The following is a 21323-nucleotide window of genomic DNA, read 5'->3' as shown; positions in this document are numbered from 1 at the left end:
ATAGCCCAAGTTTAGAGACGCTAAATTAATCCAAACTTCTTTGTTTCTCAGGTTCTCTATTACTGTCTGGTGTAACTAGCTGGTATACAGTATACCTGCCCCATGCCTCATTTTTAAAAAATCCTTATTGCCTATGTCCTGGTCCAGGTCTTGGATTCTTATAGGAGATTTCCAGCTGCTTATGCTACTTTGATTCTCATTTTCCCAATTTCCCTCTTCTCCATATCCAGTTTTCATAGTGTTGTTTAGTTAAAACGTGGCAGACCATCATCCTAATTTTTAGGTAATATCCATTGCCTCTGATCTTCATTTATTCAGCAAGTATTTTTTGAATACCTGCTGTGTGCTGGACACTATTCTAGGTGAAAATAGAGCAGAGGACAAAACAAAAAAAAAATGCTTTCCTTCATGGAGCTTGGTCCTCATGGGGCAGAAGCCAACAATAAAAAGTAAACTCTGTGGTTAGAAAGTGATAAGTATCCCTGGAAAAATGATGAAGGCTGATGGGAACTAGGGGTAGAGGAATGGGTTGCAATTTGGAATGGGAGAACTAGGGAAAGCCACTCTAAAACTCACACTAGAGCAAAGATTTGAAGGAGTTGAATAGAGTGAGCTCTGTGTATATCTGGGAAATAATATTCCAGACTGAAAGATTGATCAGTTCAGAGGCCCTGAATGCCAGAGCCTGCCAAATGTGTTCAACAAACAGCAGGAAGCTCTTGTCTCCAGAGAGGAGTGAGCCAGAGGGAAGTAAGGAAGTGTATGTGTAGGACCTTGTAGACCATTTATCTGTAAGAATAAATCTTAATGAAGTGGAGTAGAAGAGATACAGTCTACTTTATATTTTATTGATGGTGGATTGTAAAGGGCTGGAGTTGGAAGCAGGGAGACTGTTCAGGAGGATATTGCAGTAATCCAGGTGAGAGTTCAGAGTAGCTCAGACCAGGGTTGTAGCAGTGAAGATGGTAAGTAGTGGTTGGATCCTGGATAAATTTTACAGATAGAACTATTAGATTCTTTTGATATGGGAATGTATGTATATGTTTGGGAGAAAGTAGAGAGTGGAGAAGAAATGATGATTCTAAGGTTTTTACCCTGAACAGTGTCAAGTACATATTGGATATACTAACCCGGAGAGTATATCCTTAAAGGCAGAGGTCCAGGATACATATGAATTTGGAAGTCATCAGTGTTTAGTAATACTGAGCTGTTAGACTGGATGAATGGGCTTACACAAAGAACAGAGATCTGAGGACTGAGCTTTAGAATCCTCTGTTCATTAAGAGATAAAGCATAGAAAAAATAAAGAGCCAGAGAGCTGTCCTTAAGATAGGATGAAAGCCAAAAGAGCGTAGTGTTCTAAAATCCAACTGATTCAAATATTTCAAAGAAGGGAACATGATCGATTATTTCAGATCATTGCTAAGTCAAGTATAAGAGAGGGGAAAGATGTCTGAAAATTGGCATTGAATACAGCAACAAGGAGATTATTGACTTTGATGAATAATTCTGAGGGAATAGTGGTGGTGAAATTTTATTGGCGTAAGTTTTAGAGAGAAGAAGAACCAGGTATTGGAGAAAGTCAATTTAGACCCCTTTTCTGAAGAATTTTGCTGTTAAAGATGCCAGAAAATAGGATGGTGGAGATCAGTGTGATTAGAGAGAGAGTTTTTTTTTTTTAATTGATAGGAGAAATAATAGCATGTAATGCTTTCAGAAAAAGAGAATAATCGACAGAAAAAAAGTTACTAGAGCCATGACTATGAATAGGAAGAGCAGAGTAGTTTGTTTACATGCAGCAGAGTTTGGCTTAGAAAGGGGCTTGGTCAGCGTATCTCTAGTTAGAGTAGTGAAGGAAAAGTATATAGGGACAGAAGCTGGAAAATGGGTACATGTATCATGTAGTGGTGCAAGCAAGGTCATAAACTGAGGGTAATGATGAAAAAAGAGTTATAAAAACAGGGAGCAGGGCTTTGCTGTTGTTTACCAAGTCCCTCGTTAGAAAGTGAGGGTAATGCTGGACCATGGAATTTAAGCTAAGTGTGGAGGAAGGAGAGGAGATGATGAAAGACTGAGGAAAATGTAAAGGTAGTAGTAGCGTCAATGGCATGCTATCTTAATGAACTGTTTTCCTGACATCTGCTGTGTTCTTTGATGCCCATATCTTGAATGTAGTTTTCTGTCTTGATGACACCACCATTATGGCAGAAAGTGAAGAACTAAAGAGCCTCTTAATGAAAGTGAAAGAGGAGAGCAAAAAAGTTGGCTTAAAGCTCAACATTCAGAAAACTAAGATCATGGCATCCGGTCCCATCACTTCATGGCAAATAGATGGGGAAACAGTAGCTGACTTTATTTTTCTGGGCTCCAAAATCACTGCAGATGATGATTGCAGCCATGAAATTAAAAGACGCTTATTGACTATGCCAAAGCCTTTGACTGTGTGGATCACAATAAACTGTGGAAAATTCTGAAAGAGATGGGAATACCAGACCACCTGACTTGCCTCTTGAGAAACCTATATGCAGATCAGGAAGCAACAGTTAGAACTGAACATGGAACGGACTGGTTCCAAAGAGGAAAAGGAGTACATCAAGGCTGTATATTGTCACCCTGCTTATTTACCTTCTATGCAGAATACATCATGAGAAACGCTGGGCTGGAAGAAGCACAAGCTGGAATCAAGATTGCTGGGAGAAATATGAATAGCCTCAGATATGCAGATAACACCACCCTTATGGCAGAAAGTGAAGAGGAACTAAAGAGCGTCTTGATGAAGTGAAAGTGGAGAGTGAAAAAGTTGTCTTAAGGCTCAACATTCAGAAAACGAAGATCATGGCATCTGGTCCCATCACTTCATGGGAAATAGATGGGGAAACAGTGGAAACAGTGTCAGACTTTATTTTTGGGGGCTCCAGAATCACTGCTGATGGTGATTGCAGCCATGAAATTAAAAGACGCTTACTCCTTGGAAGGAAAGTTATGACCAACCTAGATAGCATATTAAAAAGCAGAGACATTACTTTGCCATCAAAGGTGCGTCTAGTCAAGGCTATGGTTTTTCCTGTGGTCATGTATGGATGTGAGAGTTGGACTGTGAAGAAAGCTGAGGGCCGAAGAATTGATGCTTTTGAACTGTGGTGTTGGAGAAAACTCTTGAGAGTCCCTTGGAGTGCAAGGAGATCCAACCAGTCCATTCTGAAGGAGATCAGCCCTGGGTGTTCTTTGGAAGGACTGATGCTAAAGCTGAAACTCCAATACTTTGGCCACCTCATGCGAAGAGTTGACTCATTGGAAAAGACCCTGATACTGGGAGGGATTGGGGGCAGGAGGAAAAGGGGAGAACAGAGGATCAGATGGCTGGATGGCATCACTGGCTCGATGGACATGAGTTTGAGTGAACTCCAGGAGTTGGTGATGGACAGGGAGGCCTGGTGTGCTGCGATTCATGGGGTCGCAAAGAGTTGGACATGACTGAACTGAACTGAACTCCTTGGAAGGAAAGTTACGACCAACCTAAAGAGCATATTAAAAAGCAGAGACGTTACTTTGCCAGCAAAGGGCCGTTTAGTCAAGGGTATGGTTTTTCCAGTGGTAATGTATGGATGTGAGAGTTGGACTATCAAGAAAGCTAAGCGCCGAAGAATTGATGCATTTGGACTGTGGTGTTGGAGAAGACTCTTGAGAGTCCCTTGGACTGCAAGGAGATCCAACCAGTCCATCCTAAAGGAGATCAGTCCTGGGTGTTCATTGGAAGGACTGATGTTGAAGCTGAAACTCCAGTACTTTGGCCACCTGATGCGAAGAACTGACTCATTGGAAAGGACCCTGATACTGGGAAAGATTTAGGGCAGGAGGAGAAGGGGACAATGGAGGATGAGATGGTTGGATGGCATCACCGACTTGATGGACATGGGTTTGGTGAACTCCAGGAGTTGGTGATGGACAAGGAGGCCTGGCGTGCTTGCGGTTCATGGGCTCGCAGAGAGTCAGACATGACTGAGCAACTGAACTGAACTGAAATGCCCTTTCATACTGAATTTAGATGATATTTCTTTTACCTGCACCCTTACTTTCTTACTTCCTCTGCAGTGACTGCTGACATAATAAATGCTGAAAATTGAAATTCTCCACTTTAGTTTGTTAGATAAGATGACTTCAAACTGGGAAGATTGGGAAATTTTGCTTGCAGATATTCCCACTCGGTAACCAGTTCTAGACTTGAACACAGGGATTCTCAGCTTTGTGTTCTTCCTTCCTTGGAGAAGGAAATGGCAATCCACTCCAGCACTCTTGCCTGGAAAATCCCATTGACGGAGGAGCCTGATAGGCTACAGTCCATGGGGTCGCAAAGAGTCGGACACAACTGAGCCACTTCACTTCACTTAACTTCAGTTTGCTTATCTGATATTCACATGAACATGGTGAAGGTAGCACTCTGTTCTTCTTTCCTCCTTGGTACTTAGTTGGAATTCCCTTCTTTGTTTCCACTGAACTTGGATTGGTGTCTTTGTGCTGCTGTGAATGGATATTTAAACCTAAGACTTGTAGTATTCTTGTGAGTATGATAACTCAGTACCTTATAAGTTATTCTTTTGTTTTTGTTCAGTTAATTGTAGAAGACAAGTGGTTATTTTACTAATTATAGGCTACAAATAACTATAAAATCTTTTTGTAAGGTTAAAGAAATTTTGAAGCCCCGCTTTTCATGTTATAGTTGAAGAAATGGAAGCATATACAGATTAAATGACTTGCATACATCAGTTAGCAGAGCGAGGTTAGCAATGCACATCTCTTAGATCCCAGTTCAGTGCTTATTCTCCTACCATGACACCTTTCCTGATAGGATGAAGTGAGGGCCGTGATTCTCAAACTAGAAAATACTAAATTTTATGACAGATGATACCCTCTAAAATCGTTTAACCAAAATAATAGTTTAAATGTGATTTTAAATCTTACCAGTATTGAAATGACTGTGTTTTTGCCATGGAATTGTTAGTTTAAAAAAATGTGGTAGATTTGTTTTTGCTCTTATGGTTATGTTCTGAATTTATTTTTTATAATTAAAATTGAACACATAAATCTTTGCTTTAAAAATCCAAATAAGTGAATGTATAGAGAATTTACTCTAATTTGAATATTTAAAGACTAGTTCCTAATTTTGTTTTTTTGGTTTGTTTTTAATAAACTTTCAGAAAGATGAGGTCTATCTTAATCTGGTGCTGGACTACGTTCCGGAAACAGTCTACAGAGTCGCCAGACACTATAGTCGAGCCAAACAGACGCTCCCTGTGATCTATGTCAAGGTATGTAAAAACGGAGCAGTTTCCCATTTTAGAGGTATTTATTATGAGCAGAGGAGAGTGCTAGGTGTGTTTCAACTATATTATTGCATCATACTGAGGGAAAGCTGCAAAGTAGGTGTTTCTGGAATTTCATTATAATTGTGTACAGTTTTAAGTGTGACGCCTTCACCTTTTAAACTTTCATGACCCAGGTACTAAAAATACTTTTCATCTTTCTGACAAATTTTTTCACAAATAATCGTGGATTTTAATTTTGGTACCCATAGCACCTTTTTATTTAATTTCTTAAATCCCTTATTGTGCAGAGCAAGCATATCATATAAAATTATAAAAATATGGTTATAAATATTAATAAATTCAATGTTTTATTGCCATTTATAGATATAGTATGTCTTTAGCTGAAGTTTAAACTTTTGGTGATTTTAAATATGCATAGACTTTGTTGAGGTGTTATTTAATTTGGGGGACCTGATACCAATATTAATCTTGTTTATTTGCTGTAACTCATGTTAATAGTGCTTATGGTTAGTCATGTCCAACTCTTTGTGATCCCATGGACTGTAGCCTGACAGGCTGCTCTGTCCATGGAATTTTTCAGGCAAGAATAGTGGAGTGGGTTGCCATTTCCTCCTCTAAGGGAACTTCCATCCCAGGGATCAAACCTATGTCTCCGGGCTCTCCTGCATTGGCAGGTGGATTCTTTTACCACTGAGCCACCTGGGAAGCCTACAACCCATGTTAGAGTGGCCGGTAATTGATCCAGCATAATTATGAAGTTGTTGCCGGGAGAAACATCAATATATATATAACTTATATGCCAAATAGATAATGAAAAATGCTAGGCTGGATGAAGTACAAGCTGAAATCAAGATTGTAGGGAGAAATATCAATATCCTCAGATATGCAGATGACACCACACTTATGGCAGAAAGTGAAGAAGAACTAAAGAGCCTCTTGATGAAAGTGAAAGAAGAGAGTGAAAAAGTTGGCTGAGAAGTCAACATTCAGAAAACTAAGATCATGGCATCCGGTCCCATCACTTCATGGCAAATAGATGGGGACACAGTGGAAACAGTGACAGACTTTATTTTTGGGGCTCTAAAATCACTGCAGATGGTGACTGCAGCAATGAAATTAAAAGATGCTTACTCCTTGGGAGAAAAGTAATGACCAATCTAGACAGCATATTAAAAGCAGAGCCATGAGGGAGGGTATGGGGAGGGAGGAGAGAGGAGGGTTCAGGATGGGGAACACAGGTATCCCTGTGGCGGATTCATTTTGATATTTGGCAAAACTAATACAGTATTGTAAAGTTTAAAAATAAAATAAAATTTAAATTAAAAAAAAAAAAAGCAGAGCCATTACTTTGCCAACAAAGGTCTGTCTAGTCAAGGCTATGGTTTTTCCAGTAGTCATGTATGGATATGAGAGTTGAACTATAAAGAAAGCTGAGCACTGAATAATTGATACTTTTGAACTGTGGTGTTGGAGAAGACTCTTGAGAGTCCCTTGGACTGCAAGGAGATCAAACCAGTCCATCCTAAAGGAAATCAGTCCTGAATATTCATTGGAAGGACTGATGTTGAAGCTAAAACTCCAGTACTTTGGCCACCTGATCCGAAGAGCCGACTCATTGGAAAAGACCCTGATGCTGGGGAAGATTGAAGGCAGGAGGAGAAGGGGACAACAGAGGATGAAATGGTTGGATGGCATCACTGACTCAACGGACATGAGTTTGAGTAAACTCCAGGAGTGGTGATGGACAGGGAGGCCTCACGTGCTGCAGTTCATGGGGTTGCAAAGAGTTGGACACAACTGAGCAACTGAACTGAACTGAATTATGAAGTTGTAGTAGATTATTAGAAAAATGTTATTTGTTTAACTATGACATTGTGAAAATTAACTAGGAGTTTAAGTTTAAACCCTGGAGGAGGGAAAGCCTACCCACTCCAGTATTCTGGCCTGGAGAATTCCGTGGACTGTATAGTCCATTTTCGTAAAGAGTCGGACACGACTGAGTGACTTTCACTAAGTTTAAAAGTTCACATATCTTAAGTACAATTTTTTGCATTTTACCTTTTATACAAATAACTCTAGAAAATAAAATGGCATTGACTGTAAATGTTTTGAGTATCAAAACATTCACTTAATAGTAACAATTTTAAGCTTTATAGTAATAAAATGGATTTTGCTGATGAGATTACTATAGTATTGTTAGTATGTTCCTCTGTCTTAAGTATTTCATGTAAATTGTTGATGAGATATATTTTTGTAGGAGTCGAAACACTTCATTTATAGGTGATACCTTATGTCAATGCTTTATCTTACCTTTAACTGTCTTTTTGTTATTTTTCACCAAGACACTGATATCTTTGATTTGAATCATGTCAAAAGTTCTTTTTATGGTATATAAGTTTGGGTTACAAGTCAGAAGGTGAGTAGTCAGAAAAATTTATAAGTGAATCAAAACACTGACCTTGAAACAAATAGAAAGTTTAAGATACACTCAAGTTCTTTACACAAAGACCCCCTTTTCACCAGTCAAGAGTCTAATTCTTTCTTTCACACAGACCCAATTTTTCACTGTATCCTGTTTTGTAATAAAATTGATTTTTTTTTTTTTTTTGACTGATGTCAATTGTCATCTCGGATATGCTTTTAAACGGCATTTTGAAGTCTACTTAATTCTGAAGGATGTTAACAGAAGAGTGGTGGTGCTATTAATAGATTTACTGATGTCTTGAATAGATCATTGATTATAGATTTTCTCAGTTCACATGTGAATTTTCCCAGACCTCTGTATCAATAACCTCTGGTCTGACAAAGGATGATGAATTGGAAAAAAACAAAACAGAAGACTGGCTTATGGTCTAATTGTTACTTAGTCATACGATTTGGAATATCCCTCTGAGTTTTTAAATTTGTGCTTAGGGGAAAAAAACAGTCTTGTGGTTAGTAAAATAAAAAATTATAAAAGCAAATTGTAAAATTTCCTTTTTTAAGTTGTTAGAAGATGTTTTATATACATGTTACAAATATAACTTTGGTTAACTAAACTATAATTAGCTAGTTGATAGAGAAATGCCATGAAGCTTGTTAAAGAAAGATTGAGTGCTAACAATCCCCAGCATTTCACTTGTTCTTTTCTGGAAATCTGTTACTTTGTTTCCTGCTTAAGGATTCTGAGTTGTTCAGGATAGAAAGTAAATATTCATTTAATGTTTACTCTTTATTCCAGTTGTATATGTATCAGCTGTTCCGAAGTTTAGCCTATATCCATTCCTTTGGAATCTGCCATCGGGATATTAAACCACAGAACCTCTTGTTGGATCCTGATACAGCTGTCTTGAAACTCTGTGACTTTGGAAGGTAAACTAGCTCTCTTTTCCTTCCTTCTCTAATCTTCAACCCCACCCTTCTACCCTATCTGTTCTTTCAGTTACCTTTTCTTACACTTATTTAGGGAGTATCGACTAGTACAGTTTCTGGTGGGGATAATTTTTGGTAAATTCTCTCAGAATTGTAAGTGTAAATCATTGGAAAAGACTCTGATGCTGGGAGGGATTGGGGGCAAGAGGAGAAGGGGACGACAGAGGATGAGGCTGGATGGCATCACTGACTCGATGGACATGAGTCTGAGTGAACTCCGGGAGTTGGTGATAGACAGGGAGACCTGGTGTGCTACGATTCATGGGGTCGCAAAGAGTCGGACACGACTGAGCGACTGATCTGATCTGATCGTCTTTCACCCAGCAATTTAACTCCTAGAAATTGTTCCCATTTATTATGTGTATATATTCCTTTTTCAGTAGGAACTAATTTAAAAAAAAATATTATTATACCTTACTATGTATTATGTATTACTATGTATTATGTATTATGTACTATGTATTATGAAAGATGATGCTGTGAAAGTGCTGCACTCAATATGCCAGCAAATTTGGAAAACTCAGCAGTGGCCACAGGACTGGAAAAGGTCAGTTTTCATTCCAATCCCAAAGAAAGGCAATGCCAAAGAATGCTCAAACTACCGCACAATCGCACTCATCTCACACGCTAGTAAAATAATGCTCAAAATTCTCCAAGCCAGGCTTCAGCAATATGTGAACCATGAACTTCCTCATGTTCAAGCTGGTTTTAGAAAAGGCAGAGGAACCAGAGATCAAATTTCCAACATCCGCTGGATCATTGAAAAAGCAAGAGAGTTCCAGAAAAACATCTCTTTCTGCTTTATTGACTATGCCAAAGCCTTTGACTGTGTGGATCACAATAAACTGTGGAAAATTCTGAAAGAGATGGGAATACCAGACCACCTGACCTGCGTCTTGAGAAACCTATATGCCTGTCAGGAAGCAACAGTTAGAACTGGACATGGAACAACAGACTGGTTCCAAATAGGAAAAGGAGTTCGTCAAGGCTGTATATTGTCACACTGTTTATTTAACTTATATGCAGAGTACATCATGAGAAACGCTGGACTGGAAGAAACACAAGTTGGAATCAAGATTGCTGGGAGAACTATCAATAACCTCAGATATGCAGATGACACCACCCTTATGGCAGAAAGTGAAGAGGAACTCAAAAGCCTCTTGATGAAAGTGAAAGAGGAGAGTGAACAAGTTGGCTTAAAGCTCAACATTCAGAAAACGAAGATTATGGCATCCGGTCCCACCACTTCATGGGAAATAGATGGGGAAACAGTGTCAGACTTTATTTTTGGGGGCTCCAAAATCACTACAGATGGTGACTGCAGCCATGAAATTAAAAGACACTCCTTGGAAGGAAAGTTATGACCAACCTAGATAGCATATTGAAAAGCAGAGACATTACTTTGCCAACAAAGGTTCGTCTAGCCAAGGCTATGGTTTTTCCAGTGGTCTTGTATGGATGTGAGAGTTGGACTGTGAAGAAGGCTGAGCGCCGAAGAATTGATGCTTTTGAAGTGTGGTGTAGGATAAGACTCTTGAGAGTCCCTTGGACTGTAAGGAGATTCAACCAGTCCATTCTAAAGGAGATCAGCCCTGGGATTTCTTTGGAAGGATTGATGCTAAAGCTGAAACTCCAGTCCTTTGGCCACCTCATACAAAGAGTTGACTCATTGGAAAAGACTCTGATGCTGGGAGGGATTGGGGGCAGGAGGAGAAGGGGATGACAGAGGATGACATGGCTGGATGGCATCACTGACTCAATGGAAGTGAGTCTGAGTGAACTCCGGGAGTTGGTGATGGACAGGGAGGCCTGGCATGCTGTGATTCATGTGGTCGCAAAGAGTCGGACACAACTGAGCGACTGATCTGATCTGATCTGATTATGTATTATGTATTATTAAGTCACTAAAGTGACTTAGTAGTAGTATGTATTATGTTAACTGTGTATTGCTGCTGCTGCTGCTAAGTCGCTTCAGTCATGTCCGACTCTATGCGACCCCATAGACTGCAGCCCACCAGGCTCCGCCGTCCCTGGGATTCTCCAGGCAAGAACACTGGAGTGGGTTGCCATTTCCTTCTCCAGTGCGTGAAAGTGAAAAGTGAAAGAGTTAACCTCAATTTAGAGATTAGGTAAAAGGCTTAATTAGCTGTGTTTTCTTCCTTTTCCTCTACAATTTAGTTTATTTCTCTCTTCTTTATTGCAGGTTACAGTTTTCTTTCTGTCTTCTTAAATGCATTGCTTGGTAAAATATATAGTGTAATAAGAATTAATCTTTTTCATCTTTATAGTATTGAGCATTTTGTGCCTCTCTGATCTGACTTTTCAAGATGAAATCAAGCCTGTATCCACATGTAACTCAGGCAGTTAAACTTTCACTTCCTTTCTAGTGTTATTACCTTTAGTACTCTCTCTTCTTGTAATCCCCAGACATCATATGTCTTGAATTCTCACCAGTTTTTTTCATCCTCACAAATTCTTGCTTTCCATCTCAGCTGCTTATAGATATTGACCCACACCTGCTAATATTGGTATTCTTCTTCTTTGTAATGCTTTTTATATCAACCCACAGATTAAATTTTGGTTTTAATATTGTATATATTTTCCACAGGTTGTCTCTTGGGGAAAAGTCTTTAAAAAAATGCATATCTGTTTTCTCATGCGTTAATTCTTAGTCTCACAAAAATGTCCTTTTAGATCATCTACTTTTTACAGTTTTCTAATTTCAGACCTCTGTCACAGGATCCAACTCATTTTGCAGGGCTCTTAACTGTTCCTTCGACTGTAAGAAGTGGGTAAAGGATTTTAAATCAAAAACTCTTATTTGGTGCTTGAACAAGCATCTGTAAGATGAAATGCCCAAATCAGATGAATTTTATTATTATGTCTTTCCCCTGCTTGAGAGTGACTGACTGGTGTGGACTGTAAAAATACTTTTGAGATACCAAGTTAGTGGAGTTTCTGTTCTCACCATAGTTTTAGAACACTGTTTCTATGGGAGTTTTTTTTGGGACATAGAAATCACTTTGTTTTAATATGTTTGGGATAGGGATTTCACTTCTGTGGTAATGATAAGAATAGTTCACTTTTAGTGGCTCTGATAACAGAGCTACTGTTTTGTTTTTAACGTCTGATTTGAGCAAGTAGAGTTTGGGATACACTTTGAAGGCAGCTTCATCAAGTAGTGAAAAAAATCTGTAGGCTGTGGTATTTCTAATACTACCTTTATCTTATAGTGAATTTTCCGACAATGTAATTGGAATCTGTCTTGTTAATTTAATAAATCCTTTATAAAGTAGAAACTTTTGTCAGTTATGCTGTGAAAGTATCTTAATTTTCATACAGCCTAAAACAGGGATTAGTATTTAATAATTTATGAAATGTTTGCTGTATGTGGATAAACTGTCTCCCACCTTCAAAACTTGTGATGAAGAAAGATCAGGTTATGGTCCGCATTACCAGTGAACAGAAATAAATGGAAGAAAAGAAAGCCCAAACTGAAACCTTTGTGACTATTTTCATCTGCCTCTACTCTGATTTTCTTGTACCTTTACCTAAAAAGATTAAAAAAAATATTTTTTTTTGTTACTTTATTTTTTACTATTTTGATTTTGTTGTTTGTATTTATTTGCTGTATTTATCTTCCCTATTATTGTATGTCAAAATGATTAGCTTCTATAGCAGTATATTTCAGTGTATCTTCAAGTTGTTTTGAGACATTTCAAAAGAAACTAATTTTAATTTAATATTTAAAATACATGCCACAAAGTATTTGGAAAGGAAAGTTGAATTAGAGAATATGTGATTTGATTTGTTAATAATTTACAACAGTGGAATTAGAATTCATAGGCTTTGAATTATCTCTGCCCTACAGGAAATGACCTATCTTTTTTATTGGATAGCAGATGTTAAGACAGCTAATAAATTGACCAAATGGTGGAAAAAATAAAGTAGGTTGGGTCTGCAAGCCATGGGATACTCACTCTGAATCAGAAGTCAAATTTTAATAGAGTGGCCAATTTCTTACCCATTTAAAAAACATATTGGGTAAGCAATATTCATTCTTATAATCAATTATAGTGCTTTTTGGTAAGGGGAATTACCTATTATATTTCTGCCCTTCCTTCTTTGTATTTTAGAGTGAAATTCAGGGGAAAATAGCAGAAGAAATTCAACATTTATCATTTTTTTATTTTTTTAAAACTCTTTCTTCAGGTGACAGTTGACAAATGCATTCTTTAAAAGTTACTATTCTTTTTTCAGAGTGATATGTTAAAATTATGTTTCTTTTGTTAGAGTTATGGCTCATATTTTCTTTTTTTATATATTGCATGATTGGAATTATGGGACTCTTAGATTAAATATTATATTGCAAATGATAGCAGTTAAGGTTCTTTTATGATTTAGATTTAATTAAAGAATTTCTGCTTTTGATTTTTTTTTTTATTAGTGCAAAGCAGCTGGTCCGTGGAGAACCCAATGTTTCGTATATCTGTTCTCGGTACTATAGGGCACCAGAGTTGATCTTTGGAGCCACTGATTATACCTCTAGTATAGGTAAGTACTGTATCTGAATATAATAGCTTGTGATTATGCATTATATCTTATTTTTAGTAATTTAGTAGTACTAATCTATACTTAAATATAAAGATATAAATATGCCCTGAAATATGTTTCTTCTTGAAGATTTGTATATAAAAATGTATAGAATTTAAAATATATTTACTATTCTACTTTTAGGTTTCTTGGATTATGAGAGAATAATAAAGCTACTCCTCTGTGATTGTATGATTTCTTTAAGATTACAGTTATTTTAAACTTAAAATTTTAAATAAATTCTAAGTATACCTTTTCTTCACTTAAAAAATTCCCCTGAAATAGTTCTCTCTGAGCTTGATCTCCAGTTGGACAATTTTCATCCATTAAGTTTATGATTAAAGTGATAGGATTACAATATTACTGACACTCATACTGTGCTGACTCAACTGATTATTTAATTTTTAGTCAGCTTTAAAAAATTTACTAATTTTTTCATTAGTAATGTGAATAAATTCAGATTCTGTAGCAGTTGTCACAAAAGATCTTTAAGGATGGAAGGCATTGAATAGAGACAGTTGGCTTCATTCTTTGTTGACCACCTCTTCTACCTCATTTCAGCCCACTAGTCAGAGAAGGCAATGGCACCCCACTCCAGTACTCTTGCCTGGAAAATCCCATGGGCGGAGGAGCCTGGTGGGCTGCAGTCCATGGGGTCGTTAAGAGTCAGACATGACTGAACGACTTCACTTTCTCTTTTCACCTTCATGCATTGGAGAAGGAAATGGCAACCCTCTCCAGTGTTCTTGCCTGGAGAATCCCAGGGACCGGGGAGCCTGGTGGGCTGCCATCTATGGGGTCGCACAGAGTCGGACACGACTGAAGCGACCTAGCAGCAGCAGCAGCAGCAGTGGGAGTGAACATACAGAGTGTGAACAGTTGGATGTGAATAGGAATCTAAAGAAAGGAACAATCTTAGGCATGCAAGTAGTTTATTTTATTGTTATATGTTGTTTTTGAAGAGAATTCCTTAGTCCAAAAACAAAAGCATACAAACAAGACCAAACAAAAAATAAAATAAAAACCCCACAATAACAGAAAGTCAAGGAAAAATCAGAACTTGAACAATTTCTCTATTATACAAGTTAAAATTCTCTAATATGAACAAAGACCTCTACATAGAAATATATATTACTAATACTACCTTTTTTTTTTTTTTGGCCAAAGGGCAAAATGCCAAGGAACATTTTGATTTGTGCCAAGAGGCAGCAGTTTTACCCACCATTTCTTTTGCACCATCAGTGCAAATGTCAGCATAGTGAAAAAGACATATAACATCTGAGTATTCGTATGAAAGTTAACTTTGCCCTCAGTACCTCTGAAAAGGTCCAGGAGGTTCAGAGCTCTGCAGATCATACTTTGAGACCTGCTGCACTGGATAGAGAGTATAATAGAGTGAGTGAGTGAGTATGTGTGTGTCCTACTTCACTGGATAGAGAGTATAAGAGAGAGTGTGTGTGTGTTGTTTATAATGCTCATAGTTTCATCGTGGCTATGTTATATGGCCTATTCTGTTCAGGAACAAATGAGAAATAGTGAAAGGGATATTTTGGTTAGAGTAGACCTGGATTTGAATTCCAGATTTATTACTACTTAGCTAAACTGTAAAAGAGATTAGTAACAGTTTTGCTTACCTTTCTGAGTGGCCATGAGGATTAAATAAAGTGTTAGTGAAAGTACTGTAGAAAAAATGGTGTTCTTTTTGTGGTATTTATTAACTTGACTCTTCCCAAAGAACAAATTTCAGCCCTTTATCTTTGGACAGTCTTTGGATTTTCTAGATGCTTTATGTTTTATTCACATATATGAAATTAATCATCTGCATACCAGGAATGAGATTCATACTGGGGTGAGTTTTGCCAGCCTCACCTAAAATAAATGTGGTTTGTTTCTTTCTAAAAAGTCATGAAAGTATCATCTGACGTATTAAGGCATGTTTATATAAACCTTTGACCCTCTTAAGAGTTTATTACTTCTGTAAATGTCCATGTGCTTAGCAGTTCTTCAGGAATCTTCTCAGAAAAGAAGGGCCAGTGTAGTGTGTTCTCTCTATTAGGAATCCGTTTTTTGGATGTTATGAGTACCTGCTTTCCAGCAGTCTCCTTCACATTTTCTTGTCTAAAGTAAAGTAAATCTCCTAAAACCAGATACTGACTTTCTAGATTCCCCATAGTCTACTGATGCAGCTGGGGCCGTTGAACCCTCTCAAGCCTAGATTTGGCCTCCTTGTTTAGATTTAGGAAACTTGCTTCTTAAGACTCTGAAAGATTTGTAAATAAACAAAAGGATATTTTAAAGTGTACTAATACAAATGCATTTTAGAAATATTTTTTAACAATGATGTTAAAAGAGTTGCTGGGCAAAATCAACTTGAATTTCTTAAATGAATTTTGTGTCATTATTTGTCTAGGCCAGTAAAAAGTAGTTTTTGGAGCAAGGATTTCCAATCCTTTTTTTTTTTAATATTGGAGGATAGCTGATTTACAATATTGTGTTAGCTTCCAGTTCTTCATGATAGTGCATCTTACTGCATTAAACTGAATAAATTATTTGTTTCGCGCATGCCGTTAGTCACTTTTCTCCTTCCCTACTGATAGATGGAAAGCTCAGTGACGATTTATGTTCATCTCCCTAAAGCCATTGTTTGTTGGTTCATACAAAACCCAGGAATCCAGAAAATTAGCTTCTTTTTTTTTGGCAGGAAGTCTTAAGTAGTGGGCTCTAAATAAAGTGCCCATAAAATGTATCTTTCCATTTGGTAATACTTTTAAGAGATAAAGGGGATGCTCTTCATTATTATCACAGGAAGTCATCTAGACCAGGACTGACTGTTGTGGGTAAGCCAGGATATATGCTTTATTTTTTCCTTTTGTAAATTTATTTATAAATCATTAAAATTTAAGTTTTCTGTCAAAATTGAGGTTTCTTGTTTGACTCAAAAGTGAATTATATTTTATAATTTGTAAAATACAATGTATTCTTCTGCCTTTGCATTTTAAAATATATATTTAAGCACATTTTCTGTCAGTTATATTGCAAGACAATAGTTAGCCATTTAAAATATTAAAATTTTCTTTTTCTGAAATTTGCATTTGGCTTACTCTCCTGTGTATAGGAGATTGAACCCTTCTTGCTACTCTCTATAAGCACCTGGTAATGTGCAGAGATTGTATCACTTTGACTTATTTTTAAGTATAATGAGTAAATAATCATGCTCTCTGCTTTCCTACTATAATCTCTGTCATGGTTGTTGAAGACTTGAACATCTCATACTGGATAATTAATGCAGATATTACATATAATAAAGATATTACCCTTTATTAGAATATTCTTATTGCCCTGTTTCCTGTTTAGTAAGTTTAACAGTTTTTAAATCTATTAAGGATTATTTGATGACTTTTCCCCTCTGTTTTGGATTATACAATCTTTTCCTTATGGTATTTATTCTGATCAAAGTAAAATTAGAAAGTGTATCAGTTTTTAACACAACATAAGCTACAAAGTATGATATTAATAAGCTCTTATCTTCTTTTCTCTTCAGATGTATGGTCTGCAGGCTGTGTGTTGGCTGAGCTGTTGCTAGGACAGCCAATATTTCCAGGAGACAGTGGTGTGGATCAGTTGGTGGAAATAATCAAGGTGAGTCTGTTTTCTGTTTTTGTTCACCATGTGCTCTGCTCGTATACTCTGCTGAGCACATAGGAGATGCTTGTATTTAGTCAGTATTTAAATATTTATAAAATGAAAAAAATGAGTGTGTATTACTAGACCACTTGATAGAAGCAGAATTTTTACGTATGGGTTTAATATGATTTTATTTATTAGGTCTGTCAAAACCTTTGTTAACAACATCATAGCAAAGTATTGTTATCTTGGATATTGGGTATTATTTCTTAAGAATAGCAGCACTAAGATTTTAAAGCTTTTAATATTGATATCTTAAATAAGTTCTCAAACCTCCCCCTTTAGAAATATCTAGTGTTTCTATATTTAGACCACTAGATGGTTGATTATAAGCTTAGTTTGTCTGAAGCAACACCTACCTCCTATTGGGTTTTAGTCTTGATTTTCCAAATGTTTCATAGAATGGAAAATTGAAAATCTCCCTAGCGGTTTTGTAGTCCCAATTCCCCATCCAATGAAAGAACCTACTTAGTTACATTCCTGGGAGGTGGTTTTTCAGTGTTTTCTTGAATATTTCAAACATCATAGTGCTACTTTGGAATGCAGCCTGTTCTGTATCTGGACAGCTTGAATTTAGTTTTTATTGTGCTGAGTGAGCCTCTGTAGTTTTTGTTTTTATGTATGTATTTTTTTATTTTTTAAAAAATTTATTTTATGTTGGCATATGGTGGATTTGATCCCTGGGTTGGGAAGATCCCCTGGAGAAGGGAAAGGCTACCTACTCCAGTATTCTGGCTTGGAGAATTCCTTGAACTGTATAGTCCATGGGGTCACAAAGAATCGGACACGACTGAGTGACTTTCACTAATGGTTGATTAACAGTTGCATTGATTTCCGGGTAGAGTGATTCAGTTATACATATACATGTATCCATTCTTTTTCAAGTTCTTTTCCCATTTAGGTTATTACAGAGTATTGAGCAAATTTCCCTGTGTTGTACAGTACGTCCTTGTTTGTTCATTTTAAATTTTGCTAGTTATTCCCTGGACTGTGATTTAAGTTGTTCTAAAATCCTTGTACTTGATTTGCAAAAATATTTTTGAAAAAATGATTTTGCTAAGTATCACTGTGTGCAACACCATGTGTGATCAAGAATCTTCCTTACTATCCATATAGTTTCTTATGATTTGCACCTGAGATCACTGGTCTTGGCCCTCTTTTTTTGGTAACTCATCTTTTAGTTTCAGATTGAAGCTTTCAACTTAGTTCAGCAGATCTGCTTCCTTTCTGATTGCTACACTACACTCAGATCTAAGTTCGGATATTTTGATTTTCTTGTTTCCTAAAAGCCTTTGCATTCTTTGTTATTATTCAAATTAGTATTCTAATACAGGAGTTGGCAAACTTTCTGTAAAGGGCTAGATAAAACGTTTTAGGCTTTGTCGGCAAAAAATGGAAGTCAAGGATGTCTGAGATACATAACAGAAAACAAAACAGAACAGAAAACAGAAAAACAAATTTTCACAAATTTTTCATTGATGTAATTCAAATTAATATAATAATTGAGTAATACAAGTCTACTGATTAGAAGAATGAATTTCTTTTGAGAAGCCTGTGGAATTTCTCTTAATCATGGTTCAGAGTCAGTGTTTCATAGCCTCGAGTTGATGGCAAATGTTTATCTTTAAAATCAGTTCTTAGTTCATGTTATTTCAGTCGCTCAGTCGTGTCTGACTCTTCAACCCCCTGAACTGCAGCACGCCAGGCCTCCCTGTCCATCAACCAACTCCCGGAGTCCATCTAAACCCATGTCCATTGAGTTGGTGATGCCATCCAACCATCTCATCTTCTGTCGTCCCCTTCTCCCTCCCTCCCTCAATCTTTCCCAGCATCAGAGTCTTTTCAAATAAGTCAACTCTTCGCATCAGATGGCCAAAGTATTGGAGTTTTAGCCTCAGCATCAGTCCTTCCAATGAACACCCAGGACTGATCTCCTTTAGGATGGACTGGTTGGATGTCCTTTCAGTCCAAGGGCCTCTCAAAAGAGTCTTCTCCATCACCACAGTTCAAAAGCATCAATTCTTCAGCACTCAGCTTTCTTTATAGTCCAACCCTCACATCCATACATGACCACTGGAAAAACCATAGCCTTGACTAGACGGACCTTTGTTGACAAAGTAATGTCTCTGCTTTTGAATATGCTATCTAGGTTGGTCATAACTTTCCTTCTAAGGAGTAGGCATCTTTTAATTTCATGGCTTCAGTCACCGTCAGCAGTGAGCCCCCCAAAATAAAGACAGCGACTGTTTCCACTGCTTCCCCATCTAATTGCCATGAAGTGATGGGACTGGATGCCATGATCTTAGTTTTCTGAATGTTGAGCTTTAAGCCAACTTTTTCACTCTCCTCTTTCACTTTCATCAAGAGGCTCTTTAGTTCTTCTTCACTTTCTGCCATAAGGGTGATATAATCTGCATATCTGAGGTTATAGATATTTCTCCCGGCAATCTTGATTCCAGCTTGAGCTTCCTCCAGCCCAGCGTTTCTCATGATGTACTGTGCCCATAAGGTAAACAAGCAGGGTGACAATATACAGCCTTGATGTACTCCTTTTCCTATTTGGAACTAGTCTGTTGTTTATGTCCAGTTCTAACTGTTGATTCCTGACCTGCATACATGTTTCTCAAGAGGCAGGTCAGGTGGTCTGGTATTCCCATCTCTTTCAGAATTTTCCACAGTTTATTGTGATCCACACAATCATGGATCCTACATAAATAGGATTGGGCCATAGTTTTCTGACCAATCAAGTCAGTACAACCAATCAGCATTTCTTCTATCCCCAGGATTTCAGTTTGATGTATTTGAATTTACCATACCACAGTTCTCTGTACATATCACCATTCAATTTGGCATTTATGTTTAGCTTATTAGAACTGTGTCATTTCTCTACCAATTATAGTTTAGAACTGTATGATGGTTTACTCTTTGTCACTAATTTTAATGAATTCGTACATGAGATTAATACAGATGAAACTGCTTAGAAGCTAAACTGGATAACTGATAAGTCATGTATTTCATGCTTGCCATCATATCTTATAAACCTTTAAGTCCAAAGCTTATTTTACCACTTTTTGTCAGCCCTCCTAATTCTATTTTCTACTAATATTGGTTTGTTCTTAATTTAATTTTAGTAGAAACTGTCAGTTTGTTATTGATGGTTTATGACTTCAATTTTATTTAGGGCTTATTTGTTGTAGGTTGTCCATGTAGGTTGTAGTAGGCCAACTCTAAAACAAAACACTTCTTATTTATATATTATCTTGTCATCTTGCACTTATACATTGTCATCACCTAGATAAGTTCCAAGATTACTATCTATAGATATTTTGAAGGTGTTATAATGGATGTTATACAACATCCCAGGGCAGTTTGGAATATCAAACTTATCAGCCCTATTTACAGTTTTTAAGCAATACCACCCAGGGTAGATAAAGTATCAGTATTTACCACCCATTTGGTGACCTGAAGTTATACATTTCATTGAGGTTAATTAATAGACATTGTAAGGGTGTGGTGTGGTGTATGTGTGAGTGTGTAGTATAGCTCTTAAATCTTATTGCATGGTGATTAATAAACATTGTAGGAATTTTATGTGTGTTTAATATAGCTCTAAATCTTATTGATCCTGTCTGTACACTTATACTTTACATATTGAATATCTATGATGTTTCATTGAAATAAGAAATGCATAAGTAATTCTAATGTAACTGTTCCAGTTTTCTTGATCTAAGTTGTATTTCAGAAAAGAGTTGTATAGGTTAGCTTTCAAAGTTAAATGTTATTAAGACATTTTATATTTTAAGCAAATATTGCCATTTCTGCTAATCAGGACTTCAAGAATAGATTTGAGTTTTCTGTGAAAAGTGATCTCCCAGGTGCCCAACTCCAGTATCAGTTTTTTTGAAATGTTAGTCGAGCCCTTAGTTCTTTTGGAAACTAGGGCATCTATGTTACTGTTCTTCTCTGCTCTCTTTGCATTTTCTTTCTTGAAAACCTCATGGGTATTCCTCTTGAGTATCTGGAGATAGCTGATATACCCCCAAACCCATAAAATAGTTACTCTTTTTTTTGAATTTGAGTTTATGCAGAAAAGGAACAGTTGTAAGCAAATTTCATAAATTTTATAAGTGGTAGAATTGCCTAATTATAAACTTTCTGAACTGAAGCTGAAGCTCTAATCTCATGTGAAAAACTGACTCATTGGAAAAGACCCTGATGCTGGGAAAGATTGACGGCAGGAGGAGAAAGTGGCCATAGAGGATGAGATGATTGGATGGTATCATCGACTCAATCAATGGACATGAGTCTGAG

General features: G+C 37.0%; 1 protein-coding gene across 4 annotated transcripts in view; it reads left to right on the top strand.

The window, feature by feature from the left end:
- The window catches only part of GSK3B (glycogen synthase kinase 3 beta), a 220016-nt gene that overhangs the window by 133003 nt on the left and 65690 nt on the right, over window positions 1–21323 (top strand). For all 4 annotated transcript variants that reach the window (XM_027529592.1, XM_027529541.1, XM_027529760.1 and 1 more), the window contains exons 4-7: window positions 5196–5306; window positions 8545–8675; window positions 13183–13289; window positions 16870–16967. In XM_027529592.1, the coding sequence (XP_027385393.1) occupies window positions 5196–5306; window positions 8545–8675; window positions 13183–13289; window positions 16870–16967 (447 nt within the window). The remainder of the gene's footprint in view (window positions 1–5195; window positions 5307–8544; window positions 8676–13182; window positions 13290–16869; window positions 16968–21323) is intronic.

The sequence above is a fragment of the Bos indicus x Bos taurus genome, chromosome 1 (assembly GCF_003369695.1).
Source record: "Bos indicus x Bos taurus breed Angus x Brahman F1 hybrid chromosome 1, Bos_hybrid_MaternalHap_v2.0, whole genome shotgun sequence".
Classification (NCBI taxonomy): Eukaryota; Metazoa; Chordata; class Mammalia; order Artiodactyla; family Bovidae; genus Bos; species Bos indicus x Bos taurus.
Note: the sequence above shows the minus strand (reverse complement) of the source record. Positions and strands in the feature narration are given on the sequence as shown.